Below are 22,167 nucleotides of genomic sequence, written 5' to 3' on the forward strand. Positions count from 1 at the left end.
AGTCTCTCATAGCAACATCATCGCCACTTTCTAATAGTGCTCGCAGTAGTAGGTAGGGCTATGGCCTCTTTAAAAACCTATTTCCTTGGACAGAGCAGCGTTCATCAGGAAGACCAGTCGCAAGTAAAGGCAGTTTAAACCGGTCTATGATGAACTCCCTTAGATCATGATCTCATAATACTGACTGATGAGTTGTTAAGTACTCTTAGACCTCCATTTCATATAACTCTTTTGATCATATTGAAATCTTAAAGATCTACATTTATGTCTAACATGACCAATTTTACAACAATAAGAGCATGTAGAGGGTGATCTTATTTTAGCTTTAGCAATGAGACTAGTAAAGTCTATTGATTTCTTTTCATACCCTAAACCGCCTCTATCAAAGCTACATTTTTGCATGCTTAGTAAATTATTCAACTTGTTACTACTAACATTGAATTTATAAAATGATTTTTCTAAGGTAGCTATGTCATCCTTTAATCTTAGGTTTTCATGCTCCTTAGATTCTAATTCATTTTTTAGGTTTCTATTTTCTTTTCTAAGTGATTTAGCCATGTCAAACATAAGCTTATAAGCTTGTAGTAATTCATCGTAAGATGGTACCTCATCATCATCATCGGAGGCGATGTCATCATCCTTGGCCATGAGACATATGTTGGCTTCCTCTTCATCGCTATCTTCATAGGCTTCACACTCAAGTGTTTACAACAATAGCACAACCAACTCACAAACTATTTTTACAAACACTCTCAAATATATCACACAAACACTTTGATAGTGAGAAATTGCTTGCAAAGGAGAGAAGAGATGAGTTGGGATATCTCCAAATGACCTTGGATGACCTCTATTTATAGTTGGCAAAGATTTGAATCTGATTTGAGTGCATGGAGCATGTGTTGAGAAGTCAAGGAGTGACAAAAAGTGTTCGGCGCCGCTGCCTACTTTTTCCCAACACTGAGCGGATTTTGTGGGAAAATCATATCTTCCAATATAACTATTGGATTGATCTGAAATTTGAACTGAAGCTTTAAAACATCTGGATCTTTATTCTGAACGGTAAAGATTTGATTTAAACGCATAAATCATGCCCAGTATTTTTCGGAAGTCGCTTCATCATGTTTTCGAACTTGTTCTGTGCAACAAATTTGAAAAATTCATATCTCCCAATCCATTTGTTGGATTGATCTGAAATTTGAATAGAGGTTGTAAAACATCCTAAATTTGAATCGGATCGATGGAGAGTTTATTTGAATATTTCAATAATTCCCAGTTACTTTTTGAATTTGATTCTTCATCATTTGCTTCATTTTCTGCAGAAATAGGTACTGTGCAACCTTTGTGGAAAAAATCATAACTCCATATCTAGACGTTGGATTGATATGAAATTTTGATATAAGTTTGAAAACATCCTGATCTTGATGTTGATCGGTGGAGATTTGATTTGGATGTCTCAAGCACGTCCAGTAATTTTCAGAAATTGATTCTTCATCCTTCGCTTCAAGTTCTGCAGAAATAGGTACTGCACAACTTTTGTGTAAAAATCATAACTCCATATCTAGCCGTTGGATTGCTCTCAAATTTGAACAGTACATGTAAAAATTCCTCATAAATATTATGACTGGTAAAGATTGGATTTCAATGCATAGAAAATGCCCAGTAATTTTCGGAAGTTGCTGCTCCATAATTTGGCTTCTTCTTGTCTTTTTCTTCATATCTCTTAACAATGTTTCATCCATTCAATGAGTAATACAAGACTTTATAAATACATGTATAGCTTCAAAATAGCTTCCAAGAATTTAATCATCAATAAATATAATCTGTAAAATCTCACTTTAAATGGTTAGTAACAATTAATCGAGTTTTGTAATCATCAAAATATAATATTATGAGACTTGTTAATGCATTAAAAACATTAATCTCATAACACGAGATTTGTATGCGTTTAAGGCGTAACAAGGGCTACCAATGAGTCCGCCTCCAACCAAAGTGGGAAATAATTATTCTCCTTACAAAAAATGAGACCACGATAAATAGCCATCAGCTCCACTTGAATGTTGGATCCCGTCCGAGTGCGCTCATGAAAAGCTAAAATAGGATTCCCAAGATGATCTCTAACAATTTCCCCTATGGCCGATCTTCCATCCTCTTTCAAACATCCGTCCGTATTAAGTTTATACCAGCCAGTCGGCGGTGGAAACCACTTAACAATCGAAATAATCGAACGACGGATGCAAGAGTAATTTACTCCAAACAAAGCTGCTACATTCTCACTCTTTTTCCAATGATGAAACTGGAACACACCTGATTTAGACAACAGTAGGATATAATCATTCAAATTTCTGATGATCTAGCAGCTGAAGCCACACTTCCTCTATGCCTGAATTCATTGCGAGTTTTCCACAGGAACAAGATAATAAGGAAAGGCATTGCTTCTCGCACATGACCTTTCTTCCTCCATTTATCCTTTAAACACCAATTACCAAAGGATATCGGATTTTGGATACCAAATATCGAGGAATAATATGCCCAAACCGAGGCTGCCAAAGGACCCGAGAAAAATAGGTGGTAAAAAGTTTCTTGGCTATGGCAACAATGACATGAGAAGCCAATGCTATCCCTCTCGATTGCAATATAGCATCAACCGAGATTCTTCAAAAAAACCACCGCCAACAAAAAAAAGATGTTGAAGCTCACAAGATTTTCGAACACCCACCTACAAACCAATGAATGACCTGCTGCTTATATCGAACCAAATCCCACACCGATTTAGCAGTAAAGATATCATTAGACATATGTTTCCAAAATTCCCTATCTGTGTCCAAATGGTGAATCCCTATCTCCAAAATTTTATCTCTCATGCCCCGAGGTAGTTCTTCAGTCAGTCGCTGAACATTCCAGCTACCATTCGTGATGAACCAACTAACTAGAGTATTAGTATTACCCGACTGAGTAATCAAGGTAGCCAAAGGACCATCTGGCAGCCATGAATCGTACCAAAAACTCAAATCTCCGGTCCCTATCCTCCATCTCATCCCACTTTCGGTAATAGCCCGTCTTTCATCATCCTCCTCCAAGTAGGCGAGACTGATTGTTTAAGCTGAACCACTGCTGGCAATTCTTTGTGGCAATATCTCGCATGAAGGTATTTGCTCCAAATAGAATCCATCGATCTGAACCGATACCACAGTTTAATAGAAAAAGTTGTGACTGAATCCTTGAGTCTACGAATACCTAATCCCCCTCTAGAACGGGGGTACATACTTTCTCCCAAGCTATCCAATGGGTTTTCATAGCCCCTGGCTTCGATCACCACAAAAATTTAGCACAAAGCATTTCAAATCGATGGATAACCGATCCTGGAGGTTGTAAGATGTGAAACAAATAAACAGGGAGAGAGCACAAGACACTTTTAATCAGCAATAAACGGCTTCCAAACGATAGTGTTCCTAAATTCCAACCCAGCAATTTTCAATTAGCATTGGCAATAACACTCTGAAAGTAAGAATTTTTTCTGGCCCCTACAAATAGGGGGCTCCGAGATACCGAACCGGAAAAAGTGGGATTGATATTTGATGGGATTTGAGTTTATAAAAACAATAAAATTATTTCTAATGATAAATTTATAAACTTTAGTTATAAATTTAATTTTTCCTAACATTTTTTTTAAAAAAAATATCACTTTCCTAAAATTTATGTTAGTAAATTCCAATATATATTTTAACATTTTCCAAACACCAAAATGGAATTTGAATTCCAGGAATTCCAAATACAATTCCAAATTCTATTTTTTAGGCATTCAAAAATACTGTAAAATTTCTTTGATCAGGTGAAACGACTGAAGATTTAAGTAAAGATGATGAAATTTCATTTTTTTTATCTTGTAATTTTAACATTTTTTTATTTTTAAATTCTATTTGTCGATCGATTTAGTCTACTAAAAATTTGCAATTTATCGTTTTCCTCTTAATATTGACATGTACAATGATTGGCATGTGCTTGGAATAAACTCGATCAAACGAAATGTTAGACCAAATAATAAAATATTAAATTTAGAGAATCTTTGTGGCAGATTGGCATAATAACTTTGATAATCTATAAAAAATCTTGACCACACTTTTCTTGAAACTTTTTTTCTTTACAACAAATCTATGTAATCATAAATTAATAATTATATCGTAATTTTCATTTCAATTATTTAATTACAAAAAGAGAATTCACTTTAATATCGTAATTTTTCTTTCAATATAATCCTGATGTGTAGGAAGAAACGTTAGTCATTTTAATAATTGTAGGACCGAGCACTTGTCGTTTCACCAAAAAATATAACTGATGATAATAATATAACTCAAATCTTTTAAACCACACAACAACTCAAACGTCATGGTTTGACTTGTTCTACTAGTAGAGAGAAAGTTATTGTACCCCAACAACATCTGGCCAAACATCATGATTTACATGCACCCTTATTGGAAGTTCCTTTACATGAAAAATAGTAGTAATAAGCATTTCGCAGTGGTATTGAAAATAAAAGGAAAGAAAGAAACAAGTTATATACATATAATTATACACATAATTATGTGCATATATATACATATATTGTATATAAAAATTTCTCCCGTAGGTAAAGTTAAATAATTTTTTCGAAAGAAATTGATCGTATATAGAATTTTATAGATAATTTTTATAAGATAATTTTTTTTCTTTGGATTTTAGATTAGGGGTATATGGTGATTTGCGTCCATGTTCCGATTTTTGGCAATTTCGGTCCGTTTTATTCAAAAATGCTTACGTGACACTGTACACGCGTCAGCTTCACATCAACACTGAATTGGTGTCACGTCATCGCCACGTCAGAAAAAGGACTAACATTGCCAAAAAAAATAAAGATAGCGGACTAAAACTAAAATCTAAAAATATAAAGGACTGAAATCACAAAGTAACAAACATATAGGACCAAAAAAACAATTTTCCTAAAAAAATGACATCTTTAGAAACTACTTGTGACCTCTAAAATATACCACACTTTTGCCCCGAAGTATCTTTAACTATTATACCCAAATAATTTTTACGAAAAATTTCCCAAAATAATTATACTTAACAAAACTTACATTTTATATTAAATTTAACGAACAACTAGCATTTAACATGCATCCCTCTGAAACCCAAAAAGCATCGTAATCTCTTATGTGAAATCAATTTAATGATATTATGTAAAACCATAACCCAATTTCATTACACAAAACTTTTATGAAACTATCTCACGATTTAATTTTGTAATTGTATTTCTTGTTCGTTCCGATCGACATATTCATAAAAAATTTTACTTCTCATTATAAATATATATATATATATATATATATATATATATATATAAGTCAGATATACAGAGATCCATGCATAAACCGTACGTCTCACACAACACTAGCTAATTATACTCATGGAAATTAACCTAATCTTTTCCACTAATGCATCCACCTTTTTGAAAAAACCCTTCCCCAACAAGCGAACAACAAAATATATTAATGAATCCATTAAAAAAAATCTCTAAATTATTAATAAAAGAAACTGCGATTGCAAGCTACGCATGATGCCCCACCAGCTGCAACGAACGAGGTTAGCAAATGGCAACATTAACAATTCTTCCAATATCTCAGACAACAACTCACGAAAGCTCCCTTTCATCTTCTTCTTATTCTTCTCCTTTTACTTCTCTCTCACATTTAATCTCCTCCGACACCAACACTCTACCAAATTCCAGGCTTGGCTTCAAGAAAAAGCCAGCTCCTCGTGAAGAGGATGCTACAAAAATAGCCCGTTTGTTGGATCCAAGCTGGCTCTTCGATGATCGAAGACTTGCCGTTTCGGGGTGTTTTAACGTGTTCCCGATTAGGTCTTGGGACAGGTTGAGGCTGTGGTTGGGATCGTTGCCACTTATGGATTATGGATCATCATCACTTCATGTGCCTCCATTGGATGTTGTAAGCACCTTTCATTTCATGTATTCATTAATTATAACAAGGGAATTAATATAATTAATGGTCATGGTTTTTTTATATATATAAAAAAAATCCTTGATTTTATTTTAAAGGTTTTAAACAATTAAACTATATATTTTCTTCCCTAGCTCATTAATGTTCATAATTGAGAGGAGATGAATATTGCTAGCTATGTCCCCTAAAAAATTTTCATGTGTTACTTTTTTCTTAAAACTTGGAGTTTCTATTCTCCTAGTGAATTTTGTTGAGTCGTACGTCGTCCCCTTAATTCATCAGCGATGCTCCCATTAAATCTCGAGTAACTTTTATGAGGCACTTCTCTGTTTTTTTTTCACAAAATTTTGTGAAGAAGAAAGCTGAGAATTGGTTCTCAAAACTCTTTCAAACACTACCTTAGTAATTTCTAGCTAGTTTGTTTTCCCAATTTCCAAATTCATACTATATTTCACAACAAACATCATACTCCATCACCAAACTTGTTGATTTATTTATTCGCCATCAATATACAAATTGATGTCTTATATATATTATTATGTGGATCTAATCGAATAGCTTTCAAAAATATATATGTGAATTCTCAGCATTACTTGGAAGTTGGAACCCTAATTTTCATAAATATTTATCAATGTAAATTAAAATAAAGAACACCAAATATTTATTATCTTTAACATGACTTTATAAATCTAAAAAATTAATGAATTTTTTTAATTTGTACTTATAGAGCAAGACGAAGCTATCTAGACAGCAAAGGAGGGAGGAGCTCGAAAGAGAGGTATGGCCGTATGGGATTCATTTTGCACATTTCTTTTTATAAAATTTGTGTGTGTTTATATATGTGATAATATTGCACAGATATTGAGGTTTGATGAACAGTAGTACGTTATAGGTGATGGGTGACTTTAACTAGTCTAAATAATGTTTGTGTACTGTTTTATATATTTTCCTATAAACTTTATTTATTTCTAGCTAGTGACCCATAGATATAATTAGTTAATTGAATCGAAAATTAATTATTCCAAGGTTTCTGTGCTTCACAAGATGTTGGAGCATGAACAAAAGGTGCACGAGTACTTTCTTGATCGATTGGCGCATGAACGACATGCTGGTGATGCCCTCACCATTCCAAACTCTTTGCCTCTTAAGGTAAGTTATAAGCGGAAATATTATTGCATCTTTCTCAAGAAAAAATTGCAATTTTTATAATCTTCGCATCTTAGCAATTTTGGTCTACTATGTTGTCAAATTTATCTCTTTTTTTGTAATTTTATTAATATATATTTCTAAATGACCATGATCATGAGTTCACAACATCGATATATATAGTATTGTTGGTATATATGCAATACTACGTGTCTACGACTACTCTACGTCAATACTAGTCGTGTAGAAAAAAAAAACTAAAATCTCATTGAAAAATGAGATTGAAATTTGATAATTTTAAAAACCAAAAATCTAAGAAGACAAAACATAAATTATTAAACTGCAATTTTCCCCATCTTTGTCCCATACAATATTTTTATTGTTGTCTATATACAATACGTATTTCGTGTACATGCATGCATATTAAGGATTGATAGAATTATTTGGTAAATTAATTGGACAGATGAAAGAGTTGCTAGCGGAGTTGGCCATGGTGGAAAACGAGATAACCCGACTCGAAGACCAGATCGACCAACTTCAAGATGAAGTAAAACAAGCAAAAAAATTCAATCTCGAACCGAAATTGAACGAGCTAGAACGTGGGATTTTAAAAAATCTCCACGAATCCTTACCAGTTCCACAAGATTCCGATGTCGTCCGAGGTTGTAATAAGAAGGTGACGTTCGATACCAAAGCCCTCCATTTCATCAGCAAGGCAATCAAAGGAGATTATGATCATAAAAGGAGCGACTTCGGAATATTCGACGACAAAAAGTCGATGAACTCTAAAGGATTCATCGGTTCGAAGGACAATAATATCAATCTCAACAATGGAGGAATTTTTCAAGGAAAAGAGCCTAAAAGAAGTAGTACTGTTGGTTCGATTAAGTCTCCATCTCCTCTAAAAGAGCCAAGAAATCCAACCCCTCGGGTAAGTAATTTTATCGTGGAACTTTAATGAATTTTTTTCCTATACAATGACAAAAGATTAATATATTTTAAGTCATTATAATGAAGAATATTTCAATTTTTTTATTGAAGATAGCAAAAATATTAAAGAAATTTTAAAATATTTTGCCCATAGATGCATGAATGACAAGCTCAAATATATAATATATTTGTGTGCATGATATATGAGTTCTGATATATATTGTTATCTTTAAAATTACAAAATTATTATTTATTCGTTGTTCAACAGAAAGATCGCAATGTTGAAACTACTAGAGATATCTCTCCCAAGGTTCTCTCAGCAGAAGACAACATCCACAAATGGGCACCAAACAAGTTATCCGAAAACATAACCAAGTGCCTGATTTTCATATTTGTGAGATTACTTCGAACAGCTAGAGCAATGGAATTGGAAAAATCTGGTCCCATAACAAGATCTTCCAACTTCTCGATCAGCTTCAGGGCATCGGAAACGAGCACGAATTCATCGAAAACGAACCTTATGTCTCAGAAAGACTCGCGACAACAAGATCCCTATGGTATATTTGATTCTGAAGAGTCTGTGCCGAGGGATATCGGTCCTTATAAGAACTTGGTTATATTCACATCAAGTTCTATCGATCTGAAATACATCCAAAATTCGAGCTCGGTTTCTTTGTTCCAAAAGCTGAAGTGAGTTGTTACATACATACAAAATTAATCATATATATAGCAACCATATTTATAACTTTTTCCCCCATTAATTTAATTCAGGGTTTTGATGGATGAACTTCAAAAGGTGGAATTGAGGTTCTCGAGTCATCAACACAAGCTAGCCTTTTGGATCAACATGTACAACGCTTGTGTCATGCATGTATAGTACCCTTTTCACTTTACACTTTGATTTCTAAAATTATCAGGTTTTTGATAAAATAAAAACTCAAATAATACAATATATATAGATAGGAAGAAATTACGTACTGATCTTAAGTACATTTTAAAAGAAAACAGGAAATGATATATATATTAAGATTTAATATGTGTGTGCATAGTTGCAAATGATCAGTACATAATTTATTATCGGTCAAAAGTTTTTAAGTATTCAGTCCAAATAGTTGAAAATGTAATATTCATGCATGCTTTAACTGACTTATATTTTTATATCATCATCCAGAAGTTTTAAATAGTCAGTCAATATAGATGGAAAATGTCGTATTAATATTTGGTCAAAGAATATTTATTTTTCCTAAAAAAATGAATATTTATTCTTTAGGGTTGTTTAATTTTTTTTCTTTTGTGGGGTTTAAACTCAGGGTTTTCTTCAATACGGAGTTGCCTCGGTCTCCGGCCATGAAAAACTACTGACACTAATCAACAAGGTAAGTTCATAAAAAAATAAAGAACATATATATATTCGCCTATTCGATCTTAATTCATCCCGCAAGTTGATTTAGAATTTTTTTTTTTAGCTGGGGTGCTAACATGACATCAAACATTAATTATATATATGTCAGTATGATGTTATGAAAGTGCGACATCCTATTAAAAGGAACTAAAAGTAGAAAAGAAACCAAATTATATGCAAACCAAGATTTTGGAAATTAAACCTATATATAGAAATTAAAAAAAAAACATTTACAGGATCAATTTTGTTATTTTTCCTAATTCGATGGTTTATTGATTGTGCTTTCCTTCAATTTGAAAGTCTCATGGCTCGGTTTTTTCCGGCTCATTTCAACCTACCTATATAGACATTACCCACATGATAGATCTAAAGGTCTTCATTTATCAATACACGCGGGATCTAATAAAAAATAATGGATCCCACATTTATTGATAAATGTTCACTATTATATCTACCTTAAGGCAGTGCCTATATAGGTAGGATCTAACTTACCTTTTTTCCCTTGTTTCTTAATTAGGCAAGTTTGAATATCTCCGGGAACACATTAACTGCGCAAGAAATTGAACATTATATTTTGAGGAAATCGGCAGATTCATTAGTCCAAGAGGTATTTGGCGTCCTAATTAATTAATTTGGTATATATACGTACATTATTATTAATAGATAAATGGCCTACTAATTTTATGAATTTTTATTTTTATTTTTGTGTTACATACTAGATTATTGGAAAAGACAAGAGGAATAATAAAACGATGGTAATTCAAGAACTATATGGACTTGAAGAAACTGATTCGAATGTCACATTCGCCTTGTGCTGTGGCACCCGTTCATCTCCAGCAGTAAGTTAATTCAAATATAAATTTATTAGCGTATAAATATCAGAATAATTCAATCATGGATCTATATATGTATATATATTATGCATATTTATGTCTCAACACTTGCTGGATATGCTGAACTTAACATTAATTAAACGAATCAAACGTTGTCGATTGACTCATGCGACGTGCTCGATCGCCTATATATCTTTAATTTATCCCGACAGGTGAAAATATACACAGCAGAAGGGGTGACAGCAGAGTTAGAGAGGTCAAAACAAGAATATCTGCAAGCGGCAATCGTGGTGACGGCGAGCTCGAAAAAGGTAGCAATCCCAGAGCTTCTGCTGAGAAACATGCATGATTTTGCCCAGGACATGGAGTCGCTCGTGGAGTGGATCTGCCAGCAGTTGCCTACTTCTGGTTCTCTGAGGAAATCGATCGCGCATGTCGGCAAATCGTCGGCCATTGTTGAGAAGATACCTTATGACTTTGAGTTTCAATACTTGTTGCCCATTATATGAAGAAATGATCAGCTAGGTATATTTTGTAGGAGCCATGCATGCATGTTTTTCTATAAACATATGTTCCAAAAATACATATCATGAAACAAATGATAAATATTAATTAAATATATGTGAAAATAAAAGATTAGTCCAATAAATTGGTTTATATATATTTTTACTTTTAGTTCTCTAATTGTAGAGAATAATTACTCTTACGAATCAATGCAAGATAATGTACGTAATAAAAATACTACTATTGATTATGATATTACGATATTAATTCTTATCTAGTTTTATTGCATTTGCCATGTGACATTGGTACGTACATTCCTTGGAAAATATAATATAATATGATATAAATAAATAAATATGTATTTTTTATCAAAAAATAAATATTTATTAAAATTAGAATAAATTCATTTTGATACACGACTATTGATAAAATGTCACATTGATACATGAACTATTGAAAATGGCTTAATTGATACATGATCCAACTAAAAAGTCCATTTTATCATTTACTAAAATTTCTTTTAAGTCCAATTATTTTTAGTAATTAAATTCAACTAATTAAGTGCACATTTTATTTTTAAAAGTAATTTTTATTGATTAAAAGTGTATAAATAAATTTATATTAATTTAAAAATTATAAAAAATAAGTATCTTACTATTTTTATAATATATTTATATTTTACTCATTAATAAATTATTTATTCAAATATAATATTATTTTAAAATATTAACAAATATATAATAAATGGTATTTTTTCTACCTATATTAAATAATTATCCATTATTTGAAAAAAAAAAGTGATATAAAAATTATATAGTAATAAATACAAACTCAATAAATAAATCATATACACGACTAAAATATATTTAATATCGATAAAAATATAATAAAATAAATAAATATTTATTTATATTTAAATTCAAACATGAGTAAAAAAAATATAAACTTACAAATTCTTAAATCAAGTGGATAAATTTTAGGTCATTAGAATCACGTAAATCGAGATAGTGAGTAGATTTTTTTCTAGGAGATTTGTTTTTCATGGTCTAAATCTTAATTATTAAACATTGTTTTGATTTTCAAATAGAACAATATCAGGTTTCGAAAAACTTAATGATGATTATTTTTGTTTCAACAGTTTGAAAAAAATCAACGGGATCTGGTTACATATATTTATTTTATTATATTTTCATCAATATATTACAATATTTGTTCTTGTATAATTTGAGTAGACAATTATTTATCATGATATAATTTTAAATAAATATGATATATTTAAAATTAATCAATAAAACTTGAAAATAAAATTGTGTACCTCATCAAATTTTAATAATAGTAATTGGGCCTAACAACAATTTAGATTAAGGGTAAATTTGTTTTTTTTAATTTGATCATGCACCAGTTAAACAATTTACAATAATTCATATATCAATTTAACATTTAATCAATAATTCGTATATCAAAATAAATATTACTCGTTAAAATTAGTTAAATGTAGGACGATAATTACCCTAGCAAGGAGTAGTCAATCAGCACACGTTTGCATTATAATCGAACTTTCTTGTATCCACTTTCCACCACCCAAAAAGTGTTTGTTATAATTCCAATTGAACAAAAACAAACATATCATATGCGAATATGCGATCATCTTTAGATAAATATAAAACTTAAATCTTTTAATCCTATAATAAATCATATTTGAATCGATATCGAAACAAGTATTACAACGCAAAAATTTGTGTAAGACCTCACGAGTTAACATATTTGTGATAGATATCTCTTACTCGACTCAGACTTTTGAAAATATTAAGTGTCAAAAATATTAATTTTTATTATATATAGATCAAGTTGACTTATCTCATAAATATACGTGATACCGTCTCACGGGAGAACCATCCTTGTTACAATACAAATATTAATTAGCAACCATAAACTAAAACAGATGAATATAAGAAATTTAAGACCCCCATTAAACTACCTGCAGGCTGCCAATTTCAGTCCCAACCAACCATTCTTCTCATTTAACAAAGTGCAAGTGTGCAATGCAACCAATTCTTTGACCACAAACCCACGTCATATGTGTGTCATCAATGACGTCATTGCTCGATATCCATAAAAAATAAAACAAAGCCATAACAAAAAGCCCCGAGTTTGCCCGTCATTTAGAGCTGACTATATTTTTTTTATTCAAATTATTATTAGTGAGGTCTACAATATTCAATGCTAGCTAGTTCTTTGATGAAATCCGTTGACTGATCCAATTTAAATTGTGATTGTGACGGAATGAAACTACGACGGATTTGAGATTGTTCTAAAGAAGCATTTTTGATCTTTTTTTGCATAAAATTTCAAGTTTTGTGGAAAAAAAAACTCAAAAATGATTCATATAAACAATTTCAAATACTAACCTTAACCTGTTTTGTTGATTAATGTTTTGTAGGTTCGATTCGGTTTCTGATCAACTCTACTTTTGGAGATGATTAATGCTAAGAATAGCACTATTAATCGACTTACAACTTGTATATATGTTTTCGGCTCTCAAAAGTCACGTGTGGACATATCCTTCCAAAGACTGCTGATTTGACTTACTTACACTACTCAATTTACATTTATTTTAATAAGAAATACTGTTAACTCACGTAATATATAGTACACATAATTTCCTAACTCTATATGTTTTTATATATATATATATAAATATTTTTACTATTTGTTAGTTTTTCGTAAAGGGGTAAATTCGGATGAGTGGGATAGCTTCGGGTCAGGGCGACGAAATTATTATTTTAAAATTTTTCCATCCGAACTCGAATTAACCCAAAAATGTCAAGCCCTAGTTTTTCAAAGCATCCTTCTTGTAAATTAATCGATCACGAAATTTGGATTGTTGTTAACTGTCTTTTGAATATTTTTAAATGAATTATCACAGTTTTTGAAAGGAACTTATTTGGCTTCTTTCCAACTAATTACAGTATTAATAATAATAAATTAAGTTGCTAAGCAACGACGTCTTTTGCCTTGAGTCATGTCTTTATCAGGAATATTGGAAGTTGGACACCAAAACACGAAGCCATCCTATCCTCTCTTGTTTTTCTAATGTAATTTCGACCTTTTCTCGGAATTCTAATGTAGACTATTTGAAATCACACTTAATCAATTCCTCGCCGAATTTGGCTCTCTTGATACGAATCCGTGATACGAGTCGATTGCATATATATCTACAATAAATACATAAAAATGATATTTTATCATAATATAGGTCGGATCGGAGATTCGTCCATTCACAAAATTAAGACGTAATTAATTTTATAGGAGTTTTTGTGTTTTTCGAATTTTCGTATCATTAACCATCCATGAATCGATAAACCTCAAGTTCCCCCATTTCCTTATTTCGGAATTTGGAGATACTGGTCTCAAAGACCATGATATTATCAATTCTACAAGATCAAAACTCAAATAAAAAATTCCAAAATATACTATTTTTTCAGTGGATCCCACATATATTAATAAATTTTCACTCTTAGATTCAATGATTCATTATTAAAAAACATGTTTGTACAAATTAAGTGAAATTTTCCTATATCTTTCCAACAATATCAAACCATAAATATTTTATGGTCATGAGTTGACTTTCTAATCCAGCTGGTTTTACCTCATTAATTCTGAGGAATACACAAATCGTGGGTGCACTAGGTTTATGAGATGTGCCATGCTATTTTCAAGCAAGGTTCCATGTCTAAATTTCTCCTTTTTCCATTTTGAATAATCAAATATAGTAAAACGATCGAGTAATCAAACATTATTTTTCAATAATAAGATTCGAGGACATTATGACTGATATTTGAGTGTCATAAATTGCTACAAAAAGGTATCCAGTCCAATATCTTATTTATAGATCGATTCAATGAAAAAATAAATTACTAAATCAACATTACGATGAGTTCTCTAACATCGTTGACGTTTATTTTTATTTAATGTCACACACGTACATATAAAACGGCATTACTTGATATTTGTGATAAAACATTGTTCACTTTGTTCGGATCTCAAGTTATACAAAAGATATTATTGTTCATCGTTGTGGTATGGAAACATATTGAGTATGATCCTTATATATTATATTATATACATGCGTCATCGCCTCATCTATAGTCAAACGATGACTTGATGAAATTAAAATAAGGATAGAATATGAAATTTTAATATAATATTTGCCTTCATAAAAAAAAATTTAAGTTGAGCAATAATTTTGCGTTGAGTCCTGTCTTTATCAGTATCGTGACCAATTATTATTTTTCATCTCTCCCTCTCTTGTTTTTAATGCCATTTCAAGCTTTTTACAGCCGTTTCAATGGAGCGCTAGACTTTTCGGAATCCCATTGAATCCTTCCCCCCCGCTGAATTTTGGGTTTAATTATCGAAGAATCAAGATTATCCCTATGAATCCATCATCCCTAAATTCCCACCAATTCTTCCCAATTTCTCAGTTACCCATCTTGGATTTCGATATCTTGCTCTGTTATGTGTAAGACGAAAATGGCGATCAGAGCAATCGAGCCCAGATCGAGCCCGAGCCCGAATCCGAATCCGGCACCTCGACGCACCAGCTCATCTCCGGCAGCCCGAAGGAAGTCGTCGTCCAGATTACAGGTGGACAAACCCTCATCATCGTCTTCTTCAAGCTTCCCGACGGGCCGCCTGTCGAATCCTTTCAACACAGCAACCTCTGCATCTTCCTCCGCCACCTACAGACTCGATTCGTCCATCGCCACTACCTCCGCCGACAGCCGCACCTCCTTGTCAAGCCTCCGGGACAACCTCCCAGAAAACACCACAATCTACGACTTCTCCGAAATCCGCGCCGCCACGAACAATTTTCTCGGAAAGAGGTTCTCGTCGGCCTCCTCTTCTTCCCAGTCCTGGCGATGCGCTCTGAAAGGGAAAGACGTCGTCATTTTCCAGCGCAAGCTCCGTAAATCCATGCCGAGTTCGGATGTACAACAGAAGCTGTCGGTGATCAGCAGAAGCCACTACACGAGCATAGTCAAGCTCCTCGGAGTTTCCATTTCCGGCGAGCATATCTACCTCGTGTATGACTTCGTGAAAGGATCGGATTTGGGTGTGTGCCTGAGGAACAAGATGAACCCGGATTTCACAATTCTATCCACCTGGATGTCGCGTGTGCAAATTGCGACGGACGTAGCCCACGGGCTTGATTACATTCATAACACGGCGGGATTAAGCATTGATATGGTCCACAAACACATAAAGAGCAGCGGAATTCTCGTGACCGAGCCCTCTTTCAACGCCAAGATTTGCCATTTCGGCGCGGCGGAGCTTTGCGGCGAGACGCTGGGGCAAGAGAAGCCAGATGCCGCGGCGGCGGATAGGCAATTTGAGGGAGTTAGAGGATACATGTCGCCGGAGTTCAAGTCCACCGGTGTGGCGACCCAGAAGTCCGATGTGTACGCATTTGGGGTCGTGATTCTTGAACTGTTAACCGGAGAGGAACCGGTGAAGTACAAGTTAAGAAACGGTAGTTATAGTAGGATATTGGTGATCGAGACGGCTAAAGAGGTGGTGGAGGGCGGCGAGGGGGTGGAGGGGAGGCTGAGGCGGTGGGTGGATAGAAGGCTGAAGGATTCTTTCCCGGTGGAAGTGGCGGAGCGGCTGACACGTGTGGCGTTGCAATGCGTGCAGGAGGATCCGGATAAGAGACCCGAGATGAAATGGGTAGCGGGTAAGATATCCAAGCTTTATTTGGCATCCAGAATTTGGGCCGACCGGGTTAAGGTTTCCACCGAGATTTCAGTCTCATTGGCACCTAGGTAGCACAAATTTTTTTACAACACATTTTATTTATATAATATATATATATATATATATATATTCTAGGATTCTTCTGGTTAGTTGTTATTTGACTATTTCACAATTGGATAAATATTATTATATGTTGTCCCAAAGTCAAAGGACAACGATTCTCACATCTCCTGTCACTACTCTCTCTATTATCTGTCTATATCGATACGGGTGATGCGAAAGTATGATTATATCTCCATTGATTGGCTTGATTTTTGCGTACAAAGAAAAAGAAAGAATAATAAAGCAATGACATTGTATTCCTACGAATAAAACAAGAAGATTTAAAGAAATCTAGTTAGCCGGCAATCTCTAGATTATAATTTATGGCATTTGGCACTTTGCATTTACTAGAAAAATACATAAATGATAATGAGAATGAAAAAGAAATAAAATTCGAGATCTTCAATGAATGTAGTGCATATACATAACATAGCTTACAACACTAGTTACGACTTTGCTATAATTTCTTGAATCAAACCATTCTAGCAAGAATTTTGAGGACATCGTCCATGGATGGTCTATGCATAGGATCATCTTCCACACATGATCTAGCTAAGATCGCTAAGCATAGAGCTTCAGCTAGAGAATAGTCGTCTTTCAAACAAGGATCGACTAAATCTCTCAACTGATCGAAGCACCCGCTCTCAATACCTCCTCCCCCAAGAAATGAGATCGATTCTTTGATAAAATCTCCATCCATTGCATCCTTCCCTGAAATGAGCTCGAACAGAACGACCCCATACGCAAAGATGTCTACTTTCTCACTCACGAGCCCGCTGATAATGTACTCGGGAGCAATCCAGCTTTGGGGACATGGTAAACTCCTGGATTCTTTGACGTTCCCAAAGATTGTGATCTTTGCCCTCCAGTTTGAAGTCAAGAATATGCCTTTACTATTCATGTTCCTATGAGTATATGCTGGAATAACAGAATAGTGCAAGTAATGAAGACCGGTCGCAATATCAAACGCTACCTGAGTCCTCCATTGCCAATGAAAAGCAGCTGATGATGTTTCCAAACAGTCCCTCAAGCTGCCATTCAAAGGGTACTCAAACACGAGATACGAACACGAGAAATCCTGCTCTCCGTAGCATACTCCATGTAGCTTCACTATGTTGACGTGGTTGATTCTTGAATGCAGATCGATGACCTGTTTGGTGTCCTCAAATCTCATTTCTTTGATCATCACTTCACCATTTTTACTCGTTCCTTTGTAAACACTGTTAATTATCTTACTGCTTTCGCTCAAGTTCTTGGTGGCAATTTTAATCTCCTCCATTGTGAAAGTGCACAAAGAATACTTGATCCCAATAAGTAAATCCGGAGATAGGCACGTGGAGCTTCTTGCTGGAGTAGAGCACGAGTTCAATGAACTGATCCGTCGAGTCGAAGAGTGGAGATTCGAGTTTTTGAACTTCTTTAAGGTTCTAATATACAAGCCACATGCCACTAAAATTGCAAGAATCAGACAGAAAACTAGCACAGATCCAAAAGTGTAGAGATTCTTTATCTGTGAGCTTTTCGTCCTCCTTTCAATGGGAATCATGGGAAGAAACTGAGGCATTGGAGGGTCCGAATCGGGAATGCTTAGATTAATTACTGGCTTCTCTTTCAAGGGTACTAAAACAGTTGTGCTTGGATACACAGTTGGTGATGAATCCAAGTGATTTTCTTGCCACAATTCCTCTATCGAAACGTTAAATTTTTTGCTCAGTTTCTTTGTATCATCCCCTTTGATAAAAGGGTATGTGACAAGAAACTTCACACCAGCATCATCATCAGATTCTGGACAAGCACATTTCAGAGGCACTCGAAGCACCGAACCAGCTAGAACGCCATTCGGGATCGGATTTTCCTCAGCCAGCGTAACGTATTTCACCAACCCCTCGAAAACCCCGCATGAAACTGATGTTAATGTTACATTTTGAGACACTGTGTAGTTCATATCTGAAACGACCCTAACTCTATAATTATTAAATAAATAAATATGCGGAAATTTTTTTTTTTTATTATTCCTACTAAATAAAATATGCACATATATGCCCATACATACATGCACAGAATAAAAAGATTTAAAATAAATAAATAAATAAATAACTTAAATAAAATTGCATTCTTTAAATAAAATAAATATCTGAGTCAAACATTTAATTAAAAATACTGCAATAGAAAAATGATGTAAAATTTGCATGCACAGAACCACTGAAAAATAATTAAAAAGTGTAACGTGCTGACATAACTAAAACATGCAATATGACTCAGACATCTATCACGGTCACGGGGTCACTGCATGTTCGCTCATATGTCCTCGCCGCCGATAGAAGCTACATCCTCCTCTACGAACTCACCTGCACCATACCAGTGTAGTGAGCCTAGAGGCCCAACATGCTAACATAACAAGGGTTTAAAATAATTTAAAACAATTAAATATTAATACATAACATATACATGAATGAGCATGCTTAAAAAATATCATGGCATAAACATAACTTAAATTAACTTAAATAACATAATACATACATATTGTTGAGCAGTTAAATTTCTAACATCGCATGGTTGTATCCGTAGTGTAACCTTAAATCATACATTAAATACTGATCAGCGTGGAAACCAACGTACGTGGCGGTGACGAATCACCTCTTAAATTGGCAGTAAACTGCCCTTCAATAGTTCACATATGGGGACGAATCCCCCTTAAATTGTCACACTACTTCAACTTCCAACATAAAATATTTTATTATTGCTCAACCTTAAACATTTAATTATGCATAAAATTATTTCATGAATGCATGTACTTAAATGAAATGTGTGTCCTTCATATATATTTAATTTAATTTCTTACTAACATATAAATATTAAAATAACTTCAATGCATAAAAATAATTAAATATATAATCAGGACACATGTAAATTTCTCATGGATTGTACTGGACTGCTGGCCCTACACTCTCAAGCCCATTTACACATTTCTAAACCCAATTAATTTATTAAAGCCCAATTAATTTTCCTAAGCCCATTAAATAATTAATCTGGCCCAATGGGCCCAAAAGCCCAAAGACTGGCCCAATAATTTTCATGGGCCCCCAAGGCCCATAAAATTAATGGACTCCCTTAATTAAATTAATTAAGCCCAAAATAAATAATTTGACTCAAAATAATTAAATAGAGCCCAATTAAATTTTTGGATTTAATTAGGCCCATTAACCACTTAAACTTAAATAATATCTTAAAAATAAAATACCGGAGCCCGACTAACTTAACCCGAACCCGGACCCAATTAACTTAACCCATGACTTACTGGACCCGACCCGGACTCAAGAACCCGACCCGGACCCAAACAACTAACCCTAATCCGAAACCCCTCCCTCGCTTTTGCTGCGAACGCGGGCAGCAGCCCTTCTAGGGCTGCTGCCGCCCTGCTCCGGCCAGCCCTGGCCGAAGCCCCGCCGCCCAGACGTAGCCCACGTCTGGGCGGTTCGAACCTAACCAAGACCCCGACCCCATGCAGCCCAAGGAACCCAGCTCGAGCCCCCTTCCACGAACCCTAGCTGCGCGCCCCATGGAGGCCGATCTGCACCAACTCCAAACCTGGGCTCGTTTGGCTCGAACCACTCGAACCACTCGAGTCCAAACCACCCTCTCTCGACCTAGGGACCCTCAACCAGCAGCTAGAACAACCATGGCTAGTAAAAACGTGAACATGATCAACAATTTCAAGAACTATATGCATACATCAAAACCGATTGAATTTCTAAAAGAAAACTTTAAATAAAAATCGATGCATACACACACACACTATAACAACTGATATGGTACGATAAATAGAGAAGGAATCATGCCTTTCACCGAAGAATTAAAAGAACAAAATTGCGTAGACGTTTCCGGAACGACGGGACGAAGATGGCTTGCTTTGGACCTTCAAAACGTGGCTATGGAGTCTCCTTGGCTGTTGACACAATGAAGAAGATGATGGAGAGTGGAGGTGGGGCGGCTGATGGTGAAGGGCGTGGGGTTGGGGGTAGGTTTAGTCTAGGTTTTAAAATAGGTTAATAATTTAGAATAAAAAAATAATTAGGTAGATAATATAACATACAAATAAGATTTTAAACTTTTAAATTACCTACTAATCTAAAAAAAAAAACATAAATCCCGAAATTATAATTTTTGGGAATTTTAAAGATAATAAAAAGTCAATATTTTGGCTTAATTTAAATAAAAACGGACTCCTAAAAATATATAAAATTAAATACTGAAAATTTTGAGAAAATAAAACTCAAAATAATATTTTTGGGCTCCTAAAAGACTCATAAAATAATTTGGGTGGAAAGTTGTCATCTCGTCCGTCCACGGTCCCGTCAACGCGATAAAATAATTGAATATCCATAAATCATGAAAATCACTAATTATGGGTTAAATGCTTAAAAATAACTTAAATCATGCACAAATAATTTCACATAATTATTTACCCCATAATCTAAAATTCTAAATAAATAAAATCCCTAATTATGCATGCGAATTTACGTATTAAAAATACCGGGTGTTACAATTCCCCCCTCCCCCCCCCCCCTTAAATTGAATTTCGTCCTCGAAATTAAAGTACTTATCTGAACAACTCCGGGTAGCGAGTCCTCATGTCTGCCCCGGTCTCCCAAGTAGCCTCCTCCTCCGAGTGATTCAGCCACTGGACTCTGACCATCGGTATGACCCACATCCTAAGCCTCCGCTCCTCCCTAGCCAAGATCCGCACTGGCCTCTCCTCATACACTAGATCTGGTGGCAACTGTAAGGGCTCGAAATCCAACACATGCGACGGGTTGGAGACGTATCTCCGAAGCATGGATACATGGAAAACGTTGTGCACTGCCGCTAGCCCCGATGGTAGAGCTAACCGGTAGGCCAACGTGCCAACTCTCTCCAAGATCTCGAATGGCCCTATATACCTCGGATTAAGCTTGCCTCTCCGGCCAAAACGCACTACTCCCTTCATAGGTGACACCTTCAGGAATACGTGATCCCCTACAGCGAACTCCAAATCTCGTCGTCTGGCATCTGCATAACTCTTCTGCCGACTCTGAGCAGTCCTCATCCGATCTCTAATCTGAGTCACAATGTCAGCTGTCTACTGCACAATCTCAGGACCCAGTAGAATCCGCTCACCAACCTCATCCCAATGCACAGGAGATCTGCATCTCCTCCCATACAATGCTGCATAAGGAGCCATACCTATAGACGACTGAAAACTGTTGTTATAGGTAAACTCCACTAATGGCAGTCTAGTCTCCCAAGAGCCCCGAAAATCAATGACACAAGCTCTCAGAAGATCCTCGAGAACCTGGATCACCCTCTCAGACTGACCATCTGTCTGGGGATGAAATGTTGTACTGAACAAAAGCCTCATCCCCAAAGCCGTGTGCAGACTCTTCCAAAACGCAGATGTGAATCTCGGATCTCTGTCTGACACAATAGACACTGGTATGCCATGCAGTCTAACAATCTCTCT

The 22,167-nt window shown here is 34.8% G+C and overlaps 3 protein-coding genes across 3 annotated transcripts; 2 read left to right on the forward strand and 1 right to left on the reverse strand.

Annotated features, from left to right (window-relative positions):
- The first annotated feature begins 5,743 nt into the window (after positions 1 to 5,743).
- LOC140892728 (uncharacterized) lies at positions 5,744 to 10,916 on the forward strand. The gene is made up of 10 exons (XM_073301701.1): positions 5,744 to 5,981; positions 6,721 to 6,771; positions 7,020 to 7,142; positions 7,603 to 8,070; positions 8,338 to 8,759; positions 8,841 to 8,940; positions 9,380 to 9,445; positions 9,989 to 10,078; positions 10,191 to 10,310; positions 10,517 to 10,916. The coding sequence occupies exons 1-10, from the start codon at positions 5,937 to 5,939 to the stop codon at positions 10,811 to 10,813; spliced, it is 1,782 nt and encodes a 593-aa protein (XP_073157802.1). The 5' UTR covers positions 5,744 to 5,936; the 3' UTR covers positions 10,814 to 10,916.
- Positions 10,917 to 15,102: 4,186 nt separating this feature from the next.
- On the forward strand, positions 15,103 to 16,798 carry LOC140892109 (probable receptor-like protein kinase At2g47060). Its single transcript, XM_073300857.1, has one exon. The coding sequence runs from the start codon at positions 15,327 to 15,329 to the stop codon at positions 16,635 to 16,637; it is 1,311 nt and encodes a 436-aa protein (XP_073156958.1). The 5' UTR covers positions 15,103 to 15,326; the 3' UTR covers positions 16,638 to 16,798.
- Positions 16,799 to 17,139: 341 nt separating this feature from the next.
- LOC140888900 (protein LYK5-like) lies at positions 17,140 to 18,612 on the reverse strand. Its single transcript, XM_073296602.1, has one exon. The coding sequence runs from the start codon at positions 18,610 to 18,612 to the stop codon at positions 17,140 to 17,142; it is 1,473 nt and encodes a 490-aa protein (XP_073152703.1).
- Between the last annotated feature and the right edge of the window lie 3,555 nt (positions 18,613 to 22,167).

The sequence above is a fragment of the Henckelia pumila genome, chromosome 3 (genome assembly GCF_033568475.1).
Source record: "Henckelia pumila isolate YLH828 chromosome 3, ASM3356847v2, whole genome shotgun sequence".
Lineage (NCBI taxonomy): Eukaryota > Viridiplantae > Streptophyta > Magnoliopsida > Lamiales > Gesneriaceae > Henckelia > Henckelia pumila.

What these genes read in the sequence shown, in the direction of transcription:
- LOC140892728 (XM_073301701.1), top strand. Translation starts at nt 5,937, where the DNA reads ATGGATTATGGATCATCATCACTTCATGTGCCTCCATTGGATGTT. An exon ending in CAAGAAATCCAACCCCTCGG is followed by an intron (nt 8,071 to 8,337) that starts GTAAGTAATTTT and finishes GTTGTTCAACAG; the next exon opens with AAAGATCGCAATGTTGAAAC. An exon ending in TACTGACACTAATCAACAAG is followed by an intron (nt 9,446 to 9,988) that starts GTAAGTTCATAA and finishes TTTCTTAATTAG; the next exon opens with GCAAGTTTGAATATCTCCGG.
- LOC140892109 (XM_073300857.1), top strand. Translation starts at nt 15,327, where the DNA reads ATGTGTAAGACGAAAATGGCGATCAGAGCAATCGAGCCCAGATCGAGC.
- LOC140888900 (XM_073296602.1), bottom strand. Translation starts at nt 18,612, where the DNA reads ATGAACTACACAGTGTCTCAAAATGTAACATTAACATCAGTTTCATGC.